General features: G+C 41.5%; 1 protein-coding gene across 8 annotated transcripts in view; it reads right to left on the bottom strand.

The window, feature by feature from the left end:
- LOC123508224 (irregular chiasm C-roughest protein-like) overlaps nucleotides 1-25,524 on the bottom strand; it is a 513,394-nt gene that overhangs the window by 38,550 nt on the left and 449,320 nt on the right. For all 8 annotated transcript variants that reach the window (XM_045261769.1, XM_045261770.1, XM_045261773.1 and 5 more), the window contains exons 2-5: nucleotides 12,523-12,650; nucleotides 2,321-2,501; nucleotides 1,113-1,256; nucleotides 387-584 (exon numbers count right to left, since the gene is read on the bottom strand). In XM_045261769.1, the coding sequence (XP_045117704.1) occupies nucleotides 387-584; nucleotides 1,113-1,256; nucleotides 2,321-2,501; nucleotides 12,523-12,650 (651 nt within the window). The remainder of the gene's footprint in view (nucleotides 1-386; nucleotides 585-1,112; nucleotides 1,257-2,320; nucleotides 2,502-12,522; nucleotides 12,651-25,524) is intronic.

Below are 25,524 nucleotides of genomic sequence, written 5' to 3'. Positions count from 1 at the left end.
CTATATATTTCTTTGTTTTTTGGTTTCATCTTGATCTCTCTGTGACTGTTTATCTGTCTGCCTGTCTATCTGTCTGCGTGTTTGCTTGTTTGTTTGTTGCTTTTGTCTTGGTCTCTGTGTCTGTGTCTGTCTCTTACCATCTGTCTGTCTGTCTGCATATTTGTCTTCATCTTCTTGTATATTTTTATATTTATTTTTGTTTCTAGCTCTCTGTCTGCTTATCTCTGCTTTTCTATTTGTTTTGTCTTTATGTGTTTGTCTGTCTGTCTGTCTGTCTGTCTGTCTGTCTGTCTGTCTGTCTGTCTCTCTCTCTCTCTCTCTCTCTCTCTCTCTCTCTCTCTCACACACACACACACACACACACACAGAAGACATTAAACACTCACATTGTACATCCATGAGTACTTCCACGGACTGCGACTTGGTCTGGTAGGCCTGGTGGACGGCAACGCAGCGGAGAGGCGTGTTGTGGTCAGCCTTGGAGAAAGTGTGTTGAAGCACCGACACCGCCATCCACGTCTTCTGCTTGTCCATCTCCGTCACGTTGGTCTGTCCGTACTCCTCCTGCGGCAGCTCCTCCTCCCCTGAACACACGTAAACATACATTACTTCTGTGATAAATGAGTTGAGGTTGTTGATTGCACTCGGTTATTATTGGTTTAAATGATGAAATGCAGAAGGATTTAGCTAGTTTCGGGTAATGGGGGATGAGAGAGAGAGAGAGAGAGAGAGAGAGAGAGAGAGAGAGAGAGAGAGAGAGAGAGAGAGAGAGAGAGAGAGAGAGAGAGAGAGAGAGAGATACAAATGATTGATATAGACAAGAAAAACGACACAAAGAAACAGGGAGTGATGAAACACAGATAGATATAAATGTACGCAAGGATGAAAGACCAGGAAACATTGAGATGACAAGGGAGGGAAGGAAAAAAAGAAAGGAAGGAAGGAGAGAAGCAAAGAAGGAAGGAAGGAAGGAAGGAAGGAAGGAAGGAAGGAAGGAAGGAAGAAGGAAGGAGAGAGAGAGAGAGAGAGAGAGAGAGAGAGAGAGAGAGAGAGAGAGAGAGAGAGAGAGAGAGAGAGAGAGAGAGAGAGAGACGCTCTACTGCCCTACTCACCTATGAACCACTTAATCTCAGCAGGCGGGTTGCCGTAGCGGGAGAGACACTTGATAGTACCCGGGCGATTTTCCACTACAGTGAAGTTGTGTCCAGCCGTGACCTGTTGTGAGTCCACCTCCAGCACGGGGTGTTTGGGGGCCACTGCAGACGACACACATAAAACACATGAGGAAAAAATAGTAACGCTCTCACCTGTACGTGTATGTGACCGTGTAAGCGTGTGTGTGTGTGTGTGTGTGTGTGTGTGTGTGCCTATATATTATGACCGGGAAATGCATGTGCAGTAAAAACCATTAATTAACAGTAAAATGTCACATATATAAAGAGAGGCATTACTGTCTGTCCATTTGATTTCATATGTGTAATTATCGTGACGCGGCTGCAACCAGACACACGCACACACGCACGCACGCACATGCACGCCCGCGCGCGCGCACACACACACACACACACGGCCCGGTAGCTCAGTGATTAGAGCGCTGGCTTCACAAGCCAGATGACCGGGGTTCGATTCCCCGGCCGGGTGGAGATATTTGGGTGTGTCTCCTTTCACGTGTAGCCCCTGTTCACCTAGCAGTGAGTAGGTACGGGATGTAAATCGAGGAGTTGTGACCTTGTTGTCCCGGTGTGTGGTGTGTGCCTGGTCTCAGACTTATCCCAAGATCGGAAATAATGAGCTCTGAGCTCGTTCCGTAGGGTAACGTCTGGCTGTCTCGTCAGAGACTGCAGCAGATCAAACAGTGAACACACACACACACACACACACACACACACACACACACACACACACACACACACACACACACACACACACACACACAAAGGAATAAATGTATCTCGTCCGTCCATTCATCAATCATCATCACTCTTGCATTATGTTCATCAGCCAATCAACTAGTCGGGTTCTGAGCGAGTCACTCATCAATCAAATGACATACATCCACACACCCACACACACCCACACACACACACACACACACACACACACACACACACACACACACACACACACACACACACACACACACACACACACACACACACACACCACTCTTATTATCCCATATCTATTCATACAATCCTCTTGTCTATTCCATATACCTGTCTCTCTCTCTCTCTCTCTCTCTCTCTCTCTCTCTCTCTCTCTCTCTCTCTCTCTCTCTCTCTCTCTCTCTCTCTCTCTCTCTCTCTCTCTCTCTCCTCACCTCTGACGATGAGTTGGGCAATCCTGGAGGTGAGGGCATCATGAGCAGCGAAGGTAGATGCGGTCACTTGACATTCCCAGTCGCCGTCGTCCACTTCCCCAGCGTCCAGAATTCTAATGGAGCAATCGCCAGCCTCTCGATCCCCAGCCCACTCGTACTTCCCCACGAACATTCCCTGGGGCTGCGAGGGGAGGAGAGGGGGGAAGTCATTAGCTAGACAGGAGTGATCTTTATTCTTTATCTCAGTGATATCTCAGTAATCAATTCGTCTTCTCTGCTGAAGGTTTGCTGGTTGGAATGTGGGTTTGTGTTGGTTTCTATGGTTACTTTCCGTCTGTTAAAATTGTAAATAGCGCGGATGCAGAGGGAAAGGAGATATTGTGAGAGGAAGCTATATTCAGCATAAATATATAGAGGTGCTGTGGGGACGCAGGGAAAATAAGGTGGAAATTTTGTATGTTGAGAGGAAGGAGGTGAGGAGAAGGAAGGCGTATGGAGAGGAAGTTTTATTCCCAGCACGAACGTTCCCGCCAAGATTGAAGAGCGCCTGCAGTGAAAACAAACATGAAAAGAAAACACAACGAAAAGAATATTATTGTGTTAACAGAAAAATACTCGTATATATATAATTCAGTGACTCACTCTCACTCTCACTCTCACTCTCACTCTCTCTCTCTCTCTCTCTCTCTTCTCCCGCACATAGCCAAATTTGAATATTCAAACGAAAAATATGTTTTGGAAAACGTTGAAATGAGATGTCCCAAGAATTCAACGCAAAACTGATGGTACGCAGTTTACTGAGGACAATAAAAATGCAGAGACGTTGACACTCAATAAGGATAATGATGATAAATTGCTTCCTAATGATGATGATGATGATGACAATGGCTCGACAGTACCAGTAACTAAGAGAACACCAGTAATGATGGTGACGAAGATGACGAGGATACTGCTGCTGCTGCTGACGATGGTGATAGTGATGCGTGCAGCGATAACAGCCAAATGAAATACGCGGCGTAAATTGTCCAGGTGAGGGTGAAGTAAAAACTGAGGTAATTACATGGGAGATTTTGCCATGGAATGATTTTTTGCTGTTGTTAATTAGAATATTTGTCACGTGGAATTGTGAGGGAATGAATAAAAAAGGAAATAGGTGAAACGAGAGAGAGAGAGAGAGAGAGAGAGAGAGAGAGAGAGAGAGAGAGAGAGAGAGAGAGAGAGAGAGAGAGAGAGAGAGAGAGAGAGAGAGAGAGAGAGAGAGAGAGAGAGAGAGAGAGAGAGAACGAAATGTAAAAGCATATAGAAAAGACAGAAAAATACAACATAAAAAGGAAAATAGAGAGAAGCAAGGGAAGTAGACGCGAGCCACGAGTAATGGCATGCATAATTGGGCTGTTAGAGCAATGTCCTGCCAAACAAACTGGTGCATACAAATTCACAACTTCATTCCACATGCGCGGGAAAATTACAGTTTGTTATTTACGCCTTCCTTTCATTTTCCTGCATAAAATTTGGCAGGTAAGAAAAAAACTGTCAGTAATATTATAAGCAAGGCATCGTAAACTGCCGGAGGACAGTAAAACAGAGTATATATATAAAATACAAAGCATGGGATTAAGAGAAATATATATTCGCTCCGATAAAAAATACTTAAATGTTTACTTCATCTACATGATTATAGATCAGATAACTTGTTAATTTATCTATTCATTATGAAATTAACTGAAGTGATTAATTTTTTTATTGTAAATGATTTCCTTTTAGTTATCTACCTCCAGGAAATTAAATTGTAAAATATTCATGCAGTTTAAAAGGCATAATTTCTCTCACTTTTTTATTACAGTTTGTGTTGTTTCTTTGTTGTTCTTATTCTACCCTAAGTGCTTTCAAAATATGAAGGCGATGTTATCCGCAATACTTCTCTGTCTGTCTGTCTGTCTGTCTGTCTGTCTCTCTCTCAAAATTTTTTTCGAATAAAGAAATAAGTGTTTACTTTTCTTATTACAATTTTCGTTCACACCACATTTTTTTCACTGAAAAGTTCAGATGAAAAAAAGTAAGGAACTGGATGAGAGAGATTGCTGATAATGAAAAGAAAGAAAAGTGAAAAACGTAAGACAGAGAATGAAAAATTAAAAGAACAAAACTACCAAAATGTGCGACTTTTCATCCTTATAGCGGTGTCTTTTTATTCAGCAGATCTTGTTTCAGTAATTCCACACACGTGACCGATCAGTGAAATGCCTCTTTCGTTCTTCATTTTCTCAGCATTCAAACGTTCCATCCACACAATTTTTCCGGGCGAATAATTCACTTGTATCGATTATTCGGACTTGCTGTGAGTCATGTACGAGTAGCGACGAGTCAAATCTTTCGCCAGTCAGTTTCTAGTACTTTCTTTTCTCTAGTTTTAGTGAAATGAAATTAACTCGAGCGTGAATCCCGGAGAAGGAATCAGTCACTTACTGAAACGGTGGAGATGGAAGTCAGAGTATTGATGAAAGAAAAAAAAACCGGTAATAAGAAACTCGGATGATAAGATGAAAGAGGAGACGAGCATAAGAAAAAGTAATGGAAAAGAGTACCTTCTGCGAAAAAGATGGAGTGGGAGAATGCAAAAAGCATATAATAGGGGAATAGATAGTGAGGGTAAATCATGTCTTATAAATAGCGAAGAGGGGAAAAAGGACTAAGGATGAGGGTGATGATTATGGGGAAAAGGAGAAAGAAGAAAAGGAGGCGAAGGAAGAGGAAAGAGAAATAAAATAAGATAAAAAGTATCTAAAAGGAGGAAACGAACGTAATGAAACAGTTAGGTGATTAAGAAGGATGCAGTCTGCGAAAAAAAAAAACGATAAGAGAAACAGGTGACAGAGGGAATAATTAATAAAGGCAAACATGCTAATAACCATTAATTCGTTAAGTAATGTATTGAGAAAAGAGAACGATGAGGATGACGAGGAGAAAGAGTAAAAGAAAGAAAAAGAGGGAGAATAAAAAAAAAGGATGAAGATGATCTCTATTTTGTAAGGAATAATGCATAGATAATGACAAGAATAATGACATGTAGAGAGAGAGAGAGAGAGAGAGAGAGAGAGAGAGAGAGAGAGAGAGAGAGAGAGAGAGAGAGAGAGAGAGAGAGAGAGAGAGAGAGAGAGAGAGAGAGAGAGAGAGAGAGAGAGAGAGAGAGAGAGAGAGAGAGAGAGAGGAAAAGGAGGAAGAAAAGCGAGACGAGAAAAAAAATATACTTAAATAGAGAATGAAAAATAGGGAAGGACTTTTTCTCTAAACAGCCGAATCTTTCCCTCTTGGGTGCCCTTACTCCTGCTCTGCGTGGTCTTCTCTTTCTCTTTGCTTCTCTCTCTTCCTCCCACACGCTGACAAAGAGAGAGCGCTAAGCTGGACTTAAGACTCGAGAGAGGCAACCAGAAGAAGGTAAGCGTAGGTGAGGGAAGGAATGGAGTAACATGGCACAAAGAGAAGGAAGGAAGGAAGGAAGGGAGGAAGGAAAGAAGGAAAGAAGGAAGAAGGGGATAAACACTGACTAAGAGAGCCTGTAGAGAAGAGAGGTTTCATAATTATACGTGTAATTCTCTCTGTCTCTCTCTCTCTCTCTCTCTCTCTCTCTCTCTCTCTCTCTCTCTCTCTCTCTCTCTCTCTCTCTCTCTCTCTCTCTCTCTCTTGTCTTCAGTTGCTCACAGACAAATACTCGTGAAATAAGAAGAGAAAATAACTCGCTATCAATCTAATTATGCGTAGCGAATCATGATTTGAAAAAGAGAGAAAGAAAAAAAGAGCAGAAGAAAAGTGGGGAAAAGAAAAACAAATTCGACCTAAACTAGATAAAAAATGGATCCCCCAAGACTGATGTTATTATTTACTTTCTTTCTTGTTTTGATTTCTGTTTTGTTTTGTTTTTGAGCCTCTCGTGTTTGCTGAATAGAGTAATAAGTGTTAATGACGTGTTTTGTGAATGTTTATGAGTCAAGCTGTAAAATATGCGCTCCACATTAATCCTGGCCCGATGACTGTGTTCCTCAATGCAGCCATGTTGTTTCCACGGTACCTACGAGAAAAAATAATTTTCATCACACTCTGAAAGTAACAGTTTCTGCACACTATTTATTTTGTAAGGGATGAAAACAATGAAGAAATGAACAGCAATAACTTAATGTAATGTATAGAGAAATAATTCCACTGACACATGACAAAGCAAAATCCATGAAGTATGTATTTCTTTTTAAAGAAAGAATCTTGTATGCGAAAATTCTTATACCAGGTGTAATAGAATTTGTTGAATGGAGCAGAACGCGTCGCTCTGTCAGAGTTTTGCATTTCATCAATAAGGAATGTGTTTAATGTAAGATTTAGTAGGGTGAAAACAGTCTAACTTCTGCCGACGACTGTGCAACATTTCCCTGATCTTTTGTTATGCTGGGCTTTCGAGCAATGGCGTTTGTGTGCTTTGGAAGTTGAATCCAGACTGCAATCATGAAGGGTGCACGCCTCTCTGTCTCTCATTTCCAAGGACTAATCGGTGACCTTAGTGTCCTCGTAGCCTTTAGTGGTTCGTGAACTTAGCGCTGTTATGAATTTAATATAACGTGTCGACTATCTTGTGGGCATCGCGCGACTGTGTGTCGACGATCAAAGTAATTTTTCATGACTTGACACAAAAGCAAAAGCTGGAGGTCATGTTCTCTCTGTCTCAAGTCAGTATGTTGACTGACTCGCTTCAGTAAACATATATGATATTTGTTGTTTCCTGAACAAAGAGATAATCCAAAACATTCATTCATATTGTAAGATTTCCATTAATATTTCAGTGTGTGGAATTACCAAAAGAGCAAGATAACAATGATAGAAACAATCGTTTACGTACACACTTTATTTTGTATTCCCTATCTAGCTAATAACTACAGAAATAGGTTAATGGAAGACCGTGGGGAATGCTAAATTTCTGTCGCACACCGTATAATCTTGACACTAATAAAGCATCCCTGATCTTCCGATGAAATACCAGATAACATATGCATCTCTGATCTTGAATCTCCAAGAAACGCTCGAAAAAGAAAAAAAAGACGTTAATATGATAGGAGGTACCCAAAAAAGTATCCCCATTAGCCCATAAAAGCCCACATGGTGTAAATGAAAATAAATAAACAAATAAACATAACATATAAACACAAAAAGGAATAAGGAAGTAAAAAAAAAGATAAGGATAAAAATACAAACAAATCAGAATACAATAATATGAAAGAAACAAACCAAAACAAATAAAAACAATAAACCAAGTAAGATAACAAATCCGAACGCAAAAACAAATATGAATGACAAAATAACAAATAAATGCATTGACAATTAGGAGAGAGAGCAAGTCACAAGGATTTAATCGCTTACAGCAAAACACAAAGAACAAACACACGAACAGAAGCTTATGATACTTTTCTCTAATTCATTACAAAAACATAAATCCTTTTCGGAAATCCCTTATGAATAAACAAAACCGGATTATCATAAAAAATAAACTAATAATGATAGTTCTCTTGCATATAAACAAAAATAACAAAGATGGTTTTTTGATGCAATGTTGCTAGCAGCAGCAGCAACAACAGCAGCAGGAGGAGGAGGAGGAGGAGGAGGAGGAGGAGGAGGAAGAGGAGGAGGAGAAGGAGAGGGAAGAGGAGAAAGAAAAAGGAGGAGAAAGATGAAGAGAAGTAATTAATAAAGATGAAAATTAAATAAGATAAGAAGAGAGAGAGAGAGAGAGAGAGAGAGAGAGAGAGAGAGAGAGAGAGAGAGAGAGAGAGAGAGAGAGAGAGAGAGAGAGAGAGAGAGAGAGAGAGAGAGAGAGAGAGAGAGTTTCTTTGAAGATCCACATAAAAAAGTGCAGGCAAAGAGAAAGAATGAAAAAAAAAAAGGGAAAGAGAAGAGGAGATGATAAAAATAAGGCAAGAGAAAAGGGGATAAATTACTGCGACTTTCTAGTTCTGAATTTGCAACATGCTTAATTGAACACTGCCTGCCAACACCATAAAACCTCACCAGGCTGAACAGTAAATATCTGACACAATTTTTCCTGTCTATATGTCTGCCTTGTTATTCTCTATCCCCCCTTCCCTCCTCTCTCTCTCTCTCTCTCTCTCTCTCTCTCTCTCTCTCTCTCTCTCTCTCTCTCTCTCTCTCTCTCTCTCTCTCTCTCTCTCTCTCTCTCTCTTTCTCTCTCTCTCTCTCTCTGCTCAGCTCAACTTACTAAACTGTCTCCTCCTTCTTACTGCTGCTCGTCTTCTCAAGTTCAAGAAGAGTTCAATTTACAGAAGGAGCCTCAAGTGTGTGTGTTGCTATGAGGACATGAACGTTCCACGCAGCCGCACATTAAGGCAAGCTGAGGATAACTAACACGGATGAGAAGTCTACTTTTACGAAGGGAACAGTATTTATGACTTAGCTATGCAAACACACACACACACACACACGCCCGGTAGCTCAGTGGTTAGAGTGCTGGCTTTACAAGTCAGAGGACCGGGGTTCGATTCCCCGGCCGGGTCGTGATATTTGGGTGTGTCTCCTTTCACGTGTAGCCCCTGTTCACCTAGCAGTGAGTAGGAACGGGATGTAAATCGAGGAGTTGTGACTTTGTTGTTCCGGTGTGTGGTGCGTGCCTGGTCTCAGACCTATCCGAACATCGGAAATAATGAGGTCTGAGCTCGTTCCGTAAGGTAACGTCTGGCTGTCTCGTCAGAGACTGCAGCAGAGCAAACAATGAAACACACACACACACACACACACACACAGAGCGTCTCTTATTTAGCGGTAAACGTCATGCATTTTCATAACGTTCTAGAAGAAGAGTTTTATCTTTTTGTCCTTCAAGAATATTACGATAAAAATGCAAATAGACTGAGCTGGCAAATTTTCTTTCGTCTCTTCCCTTGCTTATACGAAATGATATTCGGGGCTTTGTGTTAATATATGATCTTTTGTTTTTATGTCTCTTGTTCTTTTTCCCTTTTTTTCTTTTTATTTCTGGAGAATTTACTGGACACATCTGGGAGCAGCGCGTCGACCAGTATCGCTCTGGAATGGAAATGTTCACAGAAAGGAGAAAAAGTGAGGAGAAAATGAGAACTGAATCAATGCCAGTGTAATTATCTGGTGCCCAGCTGATAAAAAAATGACGAGTTCTGCTGATGGCTGGGCGGGGATGGCGGACTTCCCTTTAGACTTTTATTTATTCGTCTGTTTATTTATCTATTATCCAGCCATACCAATTACCGATGCCTGACTGGACGGCCACTAATACTCTCGCGGAGAAATTCTGAAAATATGGAAAGAAAATTAATTTCCATGATCAGAGTTAGGATAAAAATTCAATTCATCACCAGTTTCCCAGAACTGTGAGATCAGAGAGAGAGAGAGAGAGAGAGAGAGAGAGAGAGAGAGAGAGAGAGAGAGAGAGAGAGAGAGAGAGAGAGAGGAGTGACAATCCAATAAAAGGGCCGTTTTTCTATTCGCCAACTATTCAAATCTGCGAAATTGAGAACTCCATCCCACAATTCTGAAAAGTGCACAACTCCAGCGTCACTTAACAAGCGACGGCGGGACGCTGCGGAGGGCGAGGGTGAGAAAAGCGCTGTGGTCCCGCGTGTCTATTGCACACACCAGAGAGGGACATTTTCCAAACCTCGCCTTTTTGTCTTGGTAACCTCAATCGCTTGTCGCTGCCTCGACCCTTTTATGTTTTCGCCCATGGACGTCTGCTTCGGTTAAATTCATGCAAATATACTGACATGATATTTTTTTCTCACCATTTTGTGTTCATTTTTCACATGTTTTCCGCTCTTCATATGCATGCAGTCAGACTGCCTGGACATCTCACTTGTTTTTATTTCCATTTAGTGCGTGGTAAAAGCTTCGCCAGCGATAGTTTTACTTATGTTAATACACGCTTCATATTCCACACATTCCTTCCACGGAAAGGAGATACCGAGGGACGTGTGTGTTTGCCTTTTTCATCCGCCATGCCACAACTTAATGTTGGCGTCTTCCTCCAAGATAGGTTAGTGTTTTTATTTTGTCCCACTACTCATCAGGCTTACCTTATATTTATCTCCTGCTAAACTTGAATCTTAATGATCTATTATGTTGCTAGTGTCTTATTATATATCATATGGAAAGTATATTATATGAATACTTAAATCTGTTCACCTTTCTTTTCCCTTTAAACAGTCACTTTTGCAAAGTATATATCTACATTTTTCTAAGGTAATCCCTAATCTTTCTAACTGCATACATCTATTATCGTTTAGTTAAAGTTAGGCAGAGGGAATGAAGTAAGAGGAGATAAGATCTAAGGAATAAAGCTTAATCTATTTACTTTCATATACTTCTTAAGCACCATGCATGTGATTTCAGCATCAATTTGAATCAACACGAAATATTTCCCTGAGCGTGGTTTGCTCTCCTATCCTGCAGCAGCACCAGCACTCCTCGCACCTCCACCTCCCTCACGCAGGCTGCTGCCCTCTCTCCACCAGATCCTGTAGAATTACGGCACACGCTCCACCACCTGGCTCGCCTCCACTAGAAGAGCTCCCTTTATCACACGCAACGCATGCACTGCCTACACATACGAGTAATCCGCTTCAACTCAGAGACAGGTGAAGTATTATATCCACATGAAATGTTTGAATGGTTTTAACTGAAAGGTTCTAATTGCTCCATTTTGTTTCAGTGTTGATTGTCCGAAAATCTGCATTGCGTTCTTGTGTAATACTTTTTGTTCTTGTTTAGATTTTGCAATGTAGTCTCTCCTCACCTTGCTTCCATTAAATCACACACATTTGTGCATTAGCGCTTTTGGAAAAGATCGTGAATAGAGTTATTTCTTGCTAGCTCATTATTCACTCATGCATAAAAGTTTGCTCTTGTAATCATGAGCATGTCTGTCTGAGACCACCAACTACCTGCGTTTGTGAAAGAAAATAAAAAGAAAAGAAAAAGAAGTATATAAAATAATGAATGACAAATAGATAAGTAAATAAACTAATATACAAACTTACAAATGAACTAAAATTTTATCTCAGCCAGGAAAAAGAGATATATGATGATGATGAAAACAATAATGATGATGATGGTAATAAAGCTGATGGTGATGATGGTGATGACGTTGATGACGATAATAACAATGATAATACTAATACTAATAAAAACATAAAAAAACAACAATATCAATTTTTTGATGACAAGAACAATATCAACAAGAACATCTAAAAACATTAATAATCCGACAAACAATGAGAAGATAAAGGAAATAGAGCGAATTCTTGTATAGTAATTCCCTTTTTCCTTAATATCAGAGAGAGAGAGAGAGAGAGAGAGAGAGAGAGAGAGAGAGAGAGAGAGAGAGAGAGAGAGAGAGAAACTGACTATCCCCCTTATGTTCTCACGACATAACCCTTTACCACTAGAACGGACAAGGGAAGTGAGCTGTGCAGTTTAATAACAATCCTAAATCATTATCCTGCCACACGACCGTCCCTCACATCTAACAGAGCCCTCTAAACAGTTCCCAGCAGGACATGACCAGCGGTTGCATCTATTCCCGTGTCCATCAACCCACCGTCCTCGTCTGCCCTGCACCGGGACATCTAAGTCATGAGCAGGTCTCCCTTTGCTTCTGAAATATAAACACGGCGCATTACTGTCCACGCACCGGTGACGACAACTCGCGCCCATGATGGTGAGTGTGAAAAATGCATGACCCGGCGTGTGGGAGTAGCAAGGGAGGCCATACACTGGTACTCCTGTGTATAACGCATCAACTGCAAATGTGTGTCAGTGTTTTTTTCATGGAGTCCTATACGTCGCATGCGCTGCTCCGGCTTTCATGGAAGCTTTATAGTGGGTTGTATAACACGTACGTAAAAATAAGGTTCATGCGGGGAGAGATGTGTGTATAAATGGAGTGTGTGTAGCGTGGGATGGAGGCAGTGAGGGTCAGCTGTGTAGTATGGTGTGTATGAGAAGCTTATTGCTGGCTTCCATGATGGAGTCCTCATGACAGCTGTATGTGATGGACTAAAGCCATGTGTACGGCCTGTAATACACCTACACGCACGAGTGAAGTGACACAAATGACGCGGCTACATGTACAACACCTGGCGCTCACCACCCGCCACACCTGCGTATATTGTACTCACCTTGCCATCTTTCTGCCAGGAACACGTGCCCTGCTTGTTGTACACCTTGCAGGCCAGGACCGCATTGCCCTCTGGGTTCACCTCGGTTCTCACTGGCTCCTGGTTCCAAGTTTGCGTGCCGAAACATCCTGCGGAACAAGAGACAACAAGGTGAGGGTGAGGTAGTGTTACAGTGAGGAACACACGTGAAAAAAAAAAAAAAAAGCGGAACACAAACACAAAGCTCGTCACTTGCTTGCTTCAAATAAGTAAACAAGTGTACGCAAGTGTTATCGATTCCAAATATATCGGGAGAGAAACTGAAATTGTCACTTTTTTCAGGTGCTTATGACTGCGCTATTGGAGTGAGGAGAGAGGACTGACTGTATTCCAGCGTCAGTCAATATCCCCGACTGGTAAATATTTGTTATTGTCTAGTTGTATGTCACGGGAGATGAGTTTGAGCTCCATTATTCTTGTGTCAAGGGGATCACTTGCTCTCACGGTAAATAAATCATGTCAATGCTCGGCACATGAAATCGGTTTATCCAGGAAGAGAAGCGACTTTACAAAACAAATGAAGTTTAGTTCGCATCGTCTTTCTCATCGTGTTTCTCCCACAAAACATGGACACAACAAGAAAATAAAGCCTTACGCAGACGAGAGAGAGAGAGAGAGAGAGAGAGAGAGAGAGAGAGAGAGAGAGAGAGACAGTTTAAAGAGAATGAGGCAAATATAAAAAAAAATAGGAGGTCTGAGTGTAGACAATTAGTAAGAAAATTGAGAGCGAAAGCACTAAAGGGAAATTCACGGAAGAGGAAACTTAATGAGAGAGAGAGAGAGAGAGAGAGAGAGAGAGAGAGAGAGAGAGAGAGAGAGAGAGAGAGAGAGAGAGAGAGAGAGAGAGAGAGAGAGAGAGAAGAGGGGAAGGGAAGAAGGGAATTAATGAGTCAGTTTCAGTATTAGAGGGACATGAGGAGAGGGGTGGAAAAAGGGGGGGAAAAAAAAGGAGGGAGTGACGCGGGAGAGGAAGGAGGGAGGGAAGGAGGGAGAACAGAAAAAGCCTTGGGGGGAGGGAGACTCACACGAGGGAGAAGAGGGATTAATGAAGGAGGCGGAGTGTGAGGGCATGAGGGGAAGAGATTATGGACACACACACACACACACAGAGAGAGAGAGAGAGAGAGAGAGAGAGAGAGAGAGAGAGAGAGAGAGAGAGAGAGAGAGAGAGAGAGAGAGAGAGAGAGAGAGAGAGAGAGAGAGAGAGAGAGAATACACGGTCCTTTTATCATAACCCTCCAAAAAACACTCAAACTTGAATAAAAGTGAGTAAAAACAACACATAACTCTTATTTCTACGATTTGCGTGAGAGAAACAACACGAGAAGAAAACGAAAATTGTTTATTACCAACACTGAAAGAAAATGAAATGCGCTATCCTCGTTTTCTCACGACCATTTAGCAGGAGGGAAGATAGAGGAACGCAGCAGGAGGTCACTGTTTCAATACGTCCACAACTCCTTTACTCCCGACACGGTGATTGGGAGAATACACACTTTCTTCACTGCTCATCTTTTTCTCGTATATTCCTTTGTTTCTTTCCATTCCGTAAGTCATCCACGTCTTTTCTTTTTTATCTCTCTCCCCGCATCATTTTATTTCTTCCCAATGCTGTTTTTCTTCGTATTTTTTCTCGTTTTCTCCTTTATTTCTTTCCGTCTTAAAAGCTATTTCATCTTCTTCCTCTTTACACCTTTTCCATCAACGCTCTTCTTAATGCCATTTGCACTACCACTCTTCCTCATTATCTCCATGTTATCTACCCATTATGATCCTCTTTACTGCTCCTTATTCCTTATTTCTTGCTTGGTTTTCTTTCATCGTGTAAGCTATCAACTTGTCCCTTTCCAACGTATCAAAATTATCTTTCCTTCATTATCTTTTGTGTCTGTTTCTTCCCATTCTCCTACAGCCATCTTCTTCCTCCTCCTTCTCTTCTTCTTCTTCTCTCGCTTTTTCCATATCTAAATGGGGTCGCGGTTTCTTATGAGCATTTTCTACATTTTCATGTCTAAGGATTCCTCTCTTCTGAAGTCCTTCTCTCTAAAGTCGTGCCGTATACAGTCATCCCATAGTCTTCGTGGTCTCCTTCCTCTTACTCCCTCTTACTCCTACAGCCATGTGCAAGAGTTTTCGTGGAGTGTAGTGGTGGAAAACATGTCATTCTATAGTCAGTGCACTATTGGTATGTTCTGCCAGCGTGCATGGGGAGCTTCGTAAGTTCTTTGCCCTTTTGCATATGTCCATATTCTAAAACACCTCTGAGCAACGTCTGTATTACATTAACAAAAAAGATTGAGGTTACACTGTTTTTTTTTTTTAAGAGTGTATCTATGGTTCTAGTGACACATCAACAAGATTCCTATATTTTTGACAGGAGAAACACTCTTGGTAAACATCATAATAATATCTGTGGCCTTTGAAAATAACGTTGGTGAGACAGCAGAGCATTTCAAAATAGACGTAAACCACATTCCGGTTCTCTGTCTACCATTCTTGCTTATGCGTCATCGTGCAATAAAATTCATGTCCTCACCCAACAGCACGATCTACTGACGCCAGCATCTGCCTCCCCGCGCCTCTCAACACTGACCCCCAACACATTTCTCTCAAAATTCAAACCATATAGCTCCCCAAATACTACAGGTGGCCTAACCTTTCCTCGACTTACTGACATCACCTCTGCCAAGCTTGACCTTCCACTGCAGGTCTCTGATCCTTTTGACCTCTTTCGTTGCATCCGTTTGTGACCTGTGACATTCTGAACCAGGAATTACACGCGGAACACCAGTTTTATAAATGACTACGATCTTCAAGTATGTAACACGTATTCCCGCGACCTAGTGACCTGACCTGACTTCTGGCAAAGCTAGAAAAATAAAAGGCAGCAAAATAAGTTACTCTTTTATCTCTCATGTGAAAAGTAGAAATGAAAGTGAGAATAGAAAAAATATCGGTGATATTATATGAATAAAATAAAACAGAGAGAGAGAGAGAGAGAGAGAGAGAGAGAGAGAGAGAGAGAGAGAGAGAGAGAGAGAGAGAGAGAGCAAGGTAATGTTACGCACTACAATATTACTTTCCTCCCAGGCACATGTGTACAGATGAATTAATTCCAAGGTGTATAAACATGTATAAAAAAAAAAGACTCGAATCGTTAAAAGGATATAAAAATCAGGTGAACTAAACGACATTTTCTCAACAATTGAGGTATAAAAGGAAGAAAGGCTACAAGAAGGAAATAAACAAGAGATGGGAAGAAGCATTAGGGAGAGGACGAAAGGAGGAGGAGGAGAAGCAAGGAATGGATAAAGGAAGAGGGAAGCCAAACTGGGCGTAATCTGAAGGGGGTTGATGGATCGTCCTGAGAGAGAGAGAGAGAGAGAGAGAGAGAGAGAGAGAGAGAGAGAGAGAGAGAGAGAGAGAGAGAGATGGATAATAAACGAACGAAAGTTGACGCAAAACATGAAAACCATCGATAGAAAACACACACACACACACACACACACACACACACACACACACACACACACACACACACACACACACACACACACACACACACACACACACACACTCTCTCTCTCTCTCTCTTTCTCACACAATAAAATTAAGTGAATTAAGATGAGAGCGCACATCATACCCCCTCCTCGTCCTGTTTCTCACTGTCGTCTTTCCTTCCTCCTTGACTTGCATTTTTATTACAAGTCATATAAGCTTCTGAAGTTCGTCCTCGTTGCTTCTTTAATCATTCCTTTCTTTGGTGAAATTAATTTTGTGGAGTTTTGTTGATATCTTTACACTGATATTTAAAAGTTTAGCAAGCCTCATTAAATGCCTCTTTATTATTTATTGCTTTTTTTTTCTCTCCCTACCTGCCTGCCTGCCTGCCTCTCTCTCTCTCTCTCTCTCTCTCTCTCTCTCTCTCTCTCTCTCTCTCTCTCTCTCTCTCTCTCTCTCTCTCTCGAAGCCGCAGGTTTTAATGATAAATACACAAAGCTCGTCACATGCGTCTGGCAGGGATGCGTCTTGCTCTGACATATGAGCTTCAGGAAGTGGGAAAAAAAGTGTTGTACTGCACGAATGTTATTGCAGGAGAGAGAGAGAGAGAGAGAGAGAGAGAGAGAGAGAGAGAGAGATATGAAAGTACCCTGCCGGTGTTTTCTTTCCCACACATGTCACTCAAATATTCTCTCTCTCTCTCTCTCTCTCTCTCTCTCATCATTATCATGTAAGAAAACCTCCACTTTTCACCGTAGGCAGAAATTTCTCATTATCTATCAGTCTGCATTATCCTTCCAGCTTTTCCTCCTTGTCTTCCTCTCCCTCTTGCCTGAACGTGCCTCTCCTGACAGTCTCACGCCTCCGCCCTGACGCCCGTGGCAGCTGACAGGGGCCTCCGCAGCGGATCGCCTCCCTCAGCGTCAGCCAGTCGTCATCGAGGGTGGAGCTGACGCGACCTTAATGGAACACGGAAGGTCGGGAGGAAGGGACTAAGGTACCTGGGTCCTCACCGTCACTTGTTGAGTAATTACATTCACTACCTGCTTGGCTGCACTGCCTACCTCTACGGTCACTACTGCTCCTACTGCTCCTGCTACTGCTACTACTATTACTTATGATACTATTACTCCTGCTACTATTACTTATGGTACTACTACTGGTGCTGCTATTACTTATGATACTACTACTGGTGCTACTATTACTTATGATACTACTACTGCTGCTACTATTACTTATGATACTACTACTGCTGTTACTATCACTTATGATACTACTACTGCTATACTATTACTATAACTACTACTGCTACCACTACTACGACTACTACTACTACTACTACGATTACTATTACTACTACTACTATTACTACTACTACTACTACTACTACTACTACTACTACTACTACTACTACTACTACTATTACTTCTACTACTGTTATTACTATTACTACTGCTATTTTCCCTGGTATGCATTTCTTTTATATTTATGTCAGATAAAGTAATTCTGCCACACTGCATTCATTCGTGATTATTTCTCTTTTCCTTAATAGTTATGCTGCAATTTGTGTTCTTCTTTTCATAGTTTGTTTGATACATGACGTGTTTTCGGTGCAGTGAGTAAGGTGCAGTGGAAAACAATAACTAACAACAACAAAAGTAATAATTGTTTCTACCAATACCACCACCACCACCACCACCACCACCATTACTACTCCCTCGCTACTACAATTGTGCTTGTGATCATGTGTTATTCGGAAGAGTGAGTTCATTACCACTACTGGAATAATGGAGTTGCAATCCAAACACAACTTCCGTAACCGTCGTAATCGTTATCAGCGTTGCATGTAGCATTGCAACCGCTGTGATATGAATTACATTAATATCTCTCGTGTCTAATACCTCACAGCAACCATTAATCTTACTAATCCAGCTGTTCTCCTTGCCATTCCTCCTCCGCTCCTCCTCCTCCTCCTCTTCCTCTTCCCTTTCCTTGCCATACATCCTTCCAAACAACAACAACAACAAGAACAACAACAACAGTGGTATCTCGTCTTGCTCCTACAACAACTACTACAACAACTTCTATCACATCCTTGCAGACCAAGTTTCAAGTTTATGAAGTAGACAGAAGTTAAAGGGGAAGGAGGACAGAGAGAGAGAGAGAGAGAGAGAGAGAGAGAGAGAGAGAGAGAGAGAGAGAGAGAGAGAGAGAGAGAGTAGGAGGATGAGGATGAGAAGGCAAAGGAAGTGGTTTCACGGCGGAGTCAAACATCAGTAAACATACAAGGCTTGGATGCGCGACCTGCACCTTCTACCTCGTTTTTGGCACGCCTGCTCTCCTGCCTGCTTCATCCATACTCAAGCCTCCTCTAGCCTGCCTTGTCGCTATTTCTAATCCTTTATCCCTTCTCCCATTAGCACCATTTATCTTACCCTCACCTCTCATTGCCTTACTTTCACTCCTTCGCTGCTTCTCCTGTTCTCATTTCCTTTCTGTCCTCACTATGCAGTTCCGTCACGATGCTTCCTCTCCTCCTCCTACTCCTCTCAAGCGTTTGTCCTCCTCTTCCTCCGTCGCCACCAGGTCACCATGTCACTTCCCTTTCTCGAGTTTCATTATAGTGTCCATTCGTTCGCTAATTGCTAGGGCGGGAGATCAGATCTAATTTAGCACGCCGTCGTCTCCTGAGGGAAGCATCTGTGTACCTACGTCACTGGATGGGCTCTATTAGACTTTTAATCACGGGTCACGTTGCCGAGTTTAATGGTAATGGGGCAGCCACTCCGCCGGTGATTAATGGCACGTTGCCGTCATATCAGTTTTTTTTTTTTTTTTAGCGTGGGATTAGCAGTCGATTTCTGCGATTTCCGCCATCATGACTGTTTGACTGCTGTATTTTTGATGAGTTAATTTGCACATGAGTTCGAGATTGAACAGGGTATCCGCCATCTCTCTCTCTCTCTCTCTCTCTCTCTCTCTCTCTCTCTCACGCGTAACAAAGTTCATTAACCAAAGTTTTTAGCGCACGTTTTTCTCCCTCTCTCGTCGTCGTTGTCCTCCTCCTCCTCTCCCTCTTCGTCACCAGTCATTCATTTTCCTCTCTCCTTTGTTTGGTAGTTAAGAGTCGCCCATTAACAAGCTATAAGTGAGACGAGCGACAACCGCCCCTCAGCACCCCCCACGTAAAGGTTAGTTTCGTCAGAGCTTATCTAGAAAAGACAGATCAAGGAACATTACTTTTTACGGATTTGTGATTCTTTTTTTTCTCTCTTCGTCCCTTCCAGACACAGCGTACGGGTGAATGTAGCTGACTCACTGGATAAATCACGTACGTACACACACACACACACACACACACACACACACACACACACACACACACACACACACACACACACACACACAGACGTAAGATAGATCCACGCGTGTGATTCTCTCTCTCTCTCTCTCTCTCTCTCTCTCTCTCTCTCTCTCTCTCTCTCTCTCTCTCTCTCTCTCTCTCTCTCTCTCTCTCTCTCTCTCTCTCTCTCTCTCTCTCTCTCTCTCTCTCTCTCTCTCTCTCTCTCTCTCTCTCTCTCTCTCTCTCTCTCTCTCTCTCTCTCTCTCTCTCTCTCTCTCTCTCGTCGATTTATACATTAATGCAATCATCTAGTCATATACATCTGTAAGTCTCATCCAATAATCGCCCCCACAATAACTATGCGTCCCTTTGTTTGAGCGAGCCAGGTAATGCTGTCATCAACATCGCATTCCTCTTCCTTCGTGACTTTACAGTATGACTTCTCTCCTTCCGCAGCTGTGTCTGGAACATCCTTTACTCTCCTTGCTGGCTTCATGGTTTCTGTGCAGCAGCTGAGGCAAGATGTTGTGTGTTGAGTCAGTGCACTTCGGGAAAATAGCGCTTGTCTTCTTTGTCTTTCTGTGAGTCGAGTTAGTTAGATTACATGGATGCATTCTAGTTTCCTGAGCCAGTGTCACCATGCATTTCTTGCTTTTGAAGGAAGAGTGAAGAAAAAGCACTTTCAAAGGATTTCCAACATTTCAATGATTCTATTCTTGCAGTTTTAATTTAGCTTAAGAGATTTTCAGTATTTGACTAATTTCTAATTAATTCATATGCTAACATATATTTTTACCATTAACAGTGCACTTCCAGAAAAGAAAAAGCATTTAATTTTCGCCGAATGGAACATTTCAAAATATCCATTCAAGAACATTTATAAACGGAAGATGGAAGGATGCATATACGTAAATGGAAAAAAAAAAAAATCACGAGAGACAGGAAAGGAAGAAAAAAGGCAATTATAAGGAATTAAAACAGAAGGAAGGCGAAGATAAGTAATAACGAGAGAAATGAAGAAAAAAAAAAGAAGGTAAGACGCGGAATGAGGATTAAATGAACGTCTGAAAGCGAAGAAAGCTATACCCAAAGATTGGAGCAAAATGCTGGAAAAAAGTAAATAATACTCACACACACACACACACACACACACACACACACACACACACACACACACACACACACACACACAAACAGAGACACATCCACACACACACACACACACACACACACACACACACACACACACACACACACACACACACACACACACACACACACAAATTAATAAAAAAATGGTGAAGCATAGAAACCTAAAAATTACAGAAGTAAGAGGAAAGGTAGATAAAACATATACAAAGAGAAAGATAAGACAAAAGACAAGGCAGAGGGCGAGGTGGAGCAGGGAACACAAGGACAGTTAGGGGAAGTTTGGAAAAAATGCAAAAGGTCGCAACTCATTAATCAGATGCAGGAGACTATAGTGTATTGAGGCAAGAATGGCCACACAGGCAGAATACAGAGAGAGAGAGAGAGAGAGAGAGAGAGAGAGAGAGAGAGAGAGAGAGAGAGAGAGAGAGAGAGAGAGAGAGAGAGAGAGAGAGAGAATCTGAAATTTTATATATGCATCACGCTGCCATTTCGTCTACATGCATTGCCCAAGAGCTGAAACACACACACACACACACACACACACACACACACACACACACACACACACACACACACACACACACACACACACACACACACACACACGTGAATGAAAAATATAACTTGCTCATATCATTTCCAGATGGGACATTCTGCAGACTCAATTAATTTTAGGTGAACACTTGTGCTTGAAACTTTAATAATTAACCGAATGTATAGACAGGCAGAAAAAAAAAAAAAAATGGAGCAAAATAATCATGGAAAAACATAGTGATTAATTACCGAATAAATGAGAGCTATACTGACAGATGAATGAATAGGTAGATAGATAAAATATACATAAAGACAGATATGAATGAAAATAGTTATCAAAATGTGAGACAAAACTATGCAACAAAATGGCGAATATATAAAAAGATAATAAGAAAGAATTACAAGAGGAGGAGGAGGAGGAGGAGGAGGAGGAGGAGGAGGAAGACGAAGAATATGCAGAAGGAAGACAAGAACGAGGAAGAACAGAAATCAGAGGTGGAACTGAAGGAAAGGCAATAAGATGACTTCATTATACGCTTTCTCGGATCTCACTAAATTTTGGACACCTGCACTCCACCCAGACTTTATTTAATGCACGTGCTTCAGAGTGTGAGAGGCGAGGGCGAGAGTGTTACCTGACCACTGGGTGAAGGGAGTGGAGAGGAGCAGAGGGGATGATAGTAGAGAGCGATAATAGAGAGAAATTTTTAAGTAAGAAATAATTTATACGAAAAAAAATAGACAGGGGGAAGGAAGGAAAACAAGCGGTCCTGTGATGAGAGGAAAACAATAGTTACTCGTGTGTCATGGATTTCTATTTCGCTCACGCACGCACGAACGGACGGACGGACGGACGGAAACACACACACACACACACACACACACACACACACACACACACACACACACAAAACACAAGCACGTACAGAGGATCATGTGACATCTACGAATATTGAATGTGCCAGTTGACCCTCACTCCGATATGAAACACACTTAACACATCTCACCCAAACGTGACCACAAGCAAACTAATACTCTCTCTCTCTCTCTCTCTCTCTCTCTCTCTCTCTGTACCCATAATGGAAAGACTAGCGCCCGACATGGAGTCTATCGCAGGTGTTTGCTTGCTATTTTCTCTCCCACACACACGATGGTGAAACTCAACACTGTTTTTCATCTCGGAGTTTGCGACACCCGACACCACAAGCTTGAAGGAGAGGCACACACACACACCTCTTCCTCTCCCTCTCCCTCTCTCTACAGGTAAACACGAAAACCAAACACCGCCAACGAACCAGATGAAAGGAGAGACATGAACTATACACCAAGCTATCACCTCACCTGCCTCATATTCCCTTTTATACTCTTTTCCCTTTCCTCTTTTTCTCTCTACTCACTTCCCTCTTCCCATCCACGTCTTAACTTACACCATTCCCTCATTACCACTGCTTCTTCGTTCCCCGTCACCTTTCCCATCACTTCATTACCCATTACCCTTCTCTCAATCATCACCTCGTCATTTACCACGCAGGGCAGCCATCCTCGCGGTCCTTAGAGGCAATGAAGGCAGGTGTCAGAAATGGGCGAGAAATGGTATTACCGCTACTAATAACAACCTCATCAAGCTCCCGAGCACTCATGATAAACAGAAAAACTTTTGTTAATCTCGAGAAAGCTTGGAACGATAAACATCTGCTGGGAGAAAGGCACGGAGAGAGAGAGAGAGAGAGAGAGAGAGAGAGAGAGAGAGAGAGAGAGAGAGAGAGAGAGAGAGAGAGAGAGAGAGAGAGAGAGAGAGAGAGAGGAGAGGAGAGGAAGGAGGAGGAGGAGGAGGAGGAGGAGGAGGAGGAGGAGGAGCAGGAGCAGGAGGAGGAGGAGAGGGAGGGGAGGGGGGGAGGGGAGGGGAGGAGAGAGAGAGAGAGAGAGAGAGAGAGAGAGAGAGAGAGAGAGAGAGAGAGAGAGAGAGAGAGAGAGAGAGAGAGTCTGGTGAGCTTGTGATGTCTTTTAGTAGCATTAAGTTTCTAGTTAAAAAGCATCTACAGATAGAAAAGAAAGGTACAAGGGTTATTTTTTCCATCTCGCTCTTTTTTAGGCCGCCTCGTCTCAGGTGGGAACCTTAACACCTGCCCACGCAACGAGTTTTTCTTGCAAGTGCTGAGCGGCAACACACACACACACACACACACACACACACACACACACACACACACACACACACACACACACACACACACACACACACACAGGAACCGTTCAATAAACTTGTAACATCATAACATCCCTTTAAAGTAATTGTAATTATATATATATATATATATATATATATATATATATATATATATATATATATATATATATATATATATATATATATATAAATAACCATCTTTCTGTACTTTTCTACCGTAAACTTCTATATTTCTATGAATCTTGCTCCGAAACTCTCGTAAATGCTTTAGGTTAAGACGAATTTCACCGTTATAGAGAGACTAACACAATTTCTACATTATCAACAAAAAATTTTACTGTTACAGAGCGAGAATAACAAGACTTCTACATTATTAACAAGAAAAAAAAAACATTCTTAAGAACTCGGCTGATCATCTCTGTGGCGTTGTAAAATAATCATGGGGAAAGAGCAAAGCGTTTCAGAATAGAAGCGTTTATACCAGACCAGCAGTTGATTAAGCTTGATAACATAAAATAAGTTGAGCTAATAATACATAGCATGCTTCATCGTCATTGCAAGGTAAAACTTTACATTCAGGATATCGCTTATGTTAGTGTGTGAAAGAAAAAAAAAATACGAGACCATTTTTTCGTAATAACTCTGGTTAATGGATGAAAGATAGCGATGAGCAAGTGAGACGAATGTGAGGAAGAGGGAAAACGGATGAAGAGGAGGAAGTCAACGAGGAAGCGAGGAGGAGGGAAGGAAAGATATTCACACCTATGTAATTTCTTTGGCTTCCTCTCATCTTCGCCTCTTTATCTTTTTTCTTTTCCATTCTTTCCTCTTCATCCTCTCTTTGTCTTCCTGCTACACTGTCTCGGGATTACAGGACTCAAAACACAGAAAATGAGATAGATAGATAGATAGATGGATAGATAGATAGATAGATAGATAGATAGATAGATAGATAGATAGATAGAGAGAGAGAGAGAGAGAGAGAGAGAGAGAGAGAGAGAGAGAGAGAGAGAGAGAGAGAGAGCATATCTATAAGCCTTTAGAATGGTTTGAAAGCATTGGTGAGTTACGTTTTTGATAATAATCAGAGACAATACATCCATAATTAAACGCTCATGAATAATGTACACAAAGTTGAAATAGAGCTTTATGAATCATTACATCTGGCTGTTGAAAAGAGCCGCAGTATAATTGTCAATAATATGGAAGCACATGAAGGACAACGCATATGTGAGACAAAAAGATGATCCAGACAGTGTTAATTTAGAAAAAAAAAAAACGATGTTCTATGGAGAGGAACTTGCATGTTTGAATGAAATTTTTAGCACAAAATACACAATCAGGTAATGAAATAAAAATATACATAAATCAACATGAATATGAATATCCACAAAAAACAAAAGGAAATGGATGTTTATTTTTTACATAACGAAGTGTATAAAAGCAAAGATAAAAAGTGAAACACCAATATATAAAGCAAATAAAAAAGTTAAATGGTAGCACACACACACACACACACACACACACACACACACACACACACACACACACACACACACACACACACACACACACACACACACACACACACACACACACTGTAACAATCGTACCATGCCAAGTAAAATAATAAATAACACATGAATGGTTCAGTTTCCGTCGGATGTAAAAGGACAATGTTGACAGCATTCTTCAAATGAATAGTGAAAAGAAAGAAAAAAAGGAAAGGAACAAAAAGAGAGGGAAAAAACATGAACCATTAAATTATTTTGCAAGAATGACGAGAGAGAGAGAGAGAGAGAGAGAGAGAGAGAGAGAGAGAGAGAGAGAGAGAGAGAGAGAGAGAACGCACACACAACAGATTGACTTCGGTGTGGCACAAATGGCGAGATTCCTTTCATTCATTTGGGCGAAAGGAAGCGGCGAGCTGAGAGAGGAGGGAGAGGGAAGAAGAGAGAGAGAGGATGGGATAAAAAGAGAGGGAATGATAATGGTATGAACGTGGATAAGAGAGGCGGTGCAGAGAAAGAGAAAATAAGGAAACACGAAGTTGCAAAGTTATCAGCACACACAGACAAACAAACATAAAAAAGACAAGTGCAGAAATGGAGAGGAAGGATAAAGGAAGAGAAAAAAAAAAGAAAAAAAAGGAACGAGTATGAGTGAGGCCAAAGCTTAGAAAACAATTTATAAAATTAGAAACATCGTGACAAAATGGAAGTGAAACAACAAAACAAGAAAACGG

The sequence above is a fragment of the Portunus trituberculatus genome, chromosome 24 (genome assembly GCF_017591435.1).
Source record: "Portunus trituberculatus isolate SZX2019 chromosome 24, ASM1759143v1, whole genome shotgun sequence".
Taxonomy (NCBI): domain Eukaryota; kingdom Metazoa; phylum Arthropoda; class Malacostraca; order Decapoda; family Portunidae; genus Portunus; species Portunus trituberculatus.
The sequence above is the reverse complement of the archived record's forward strand: the minus strand, read 5'-3'. Positions and strand labels throughout refer to the sequence as shown.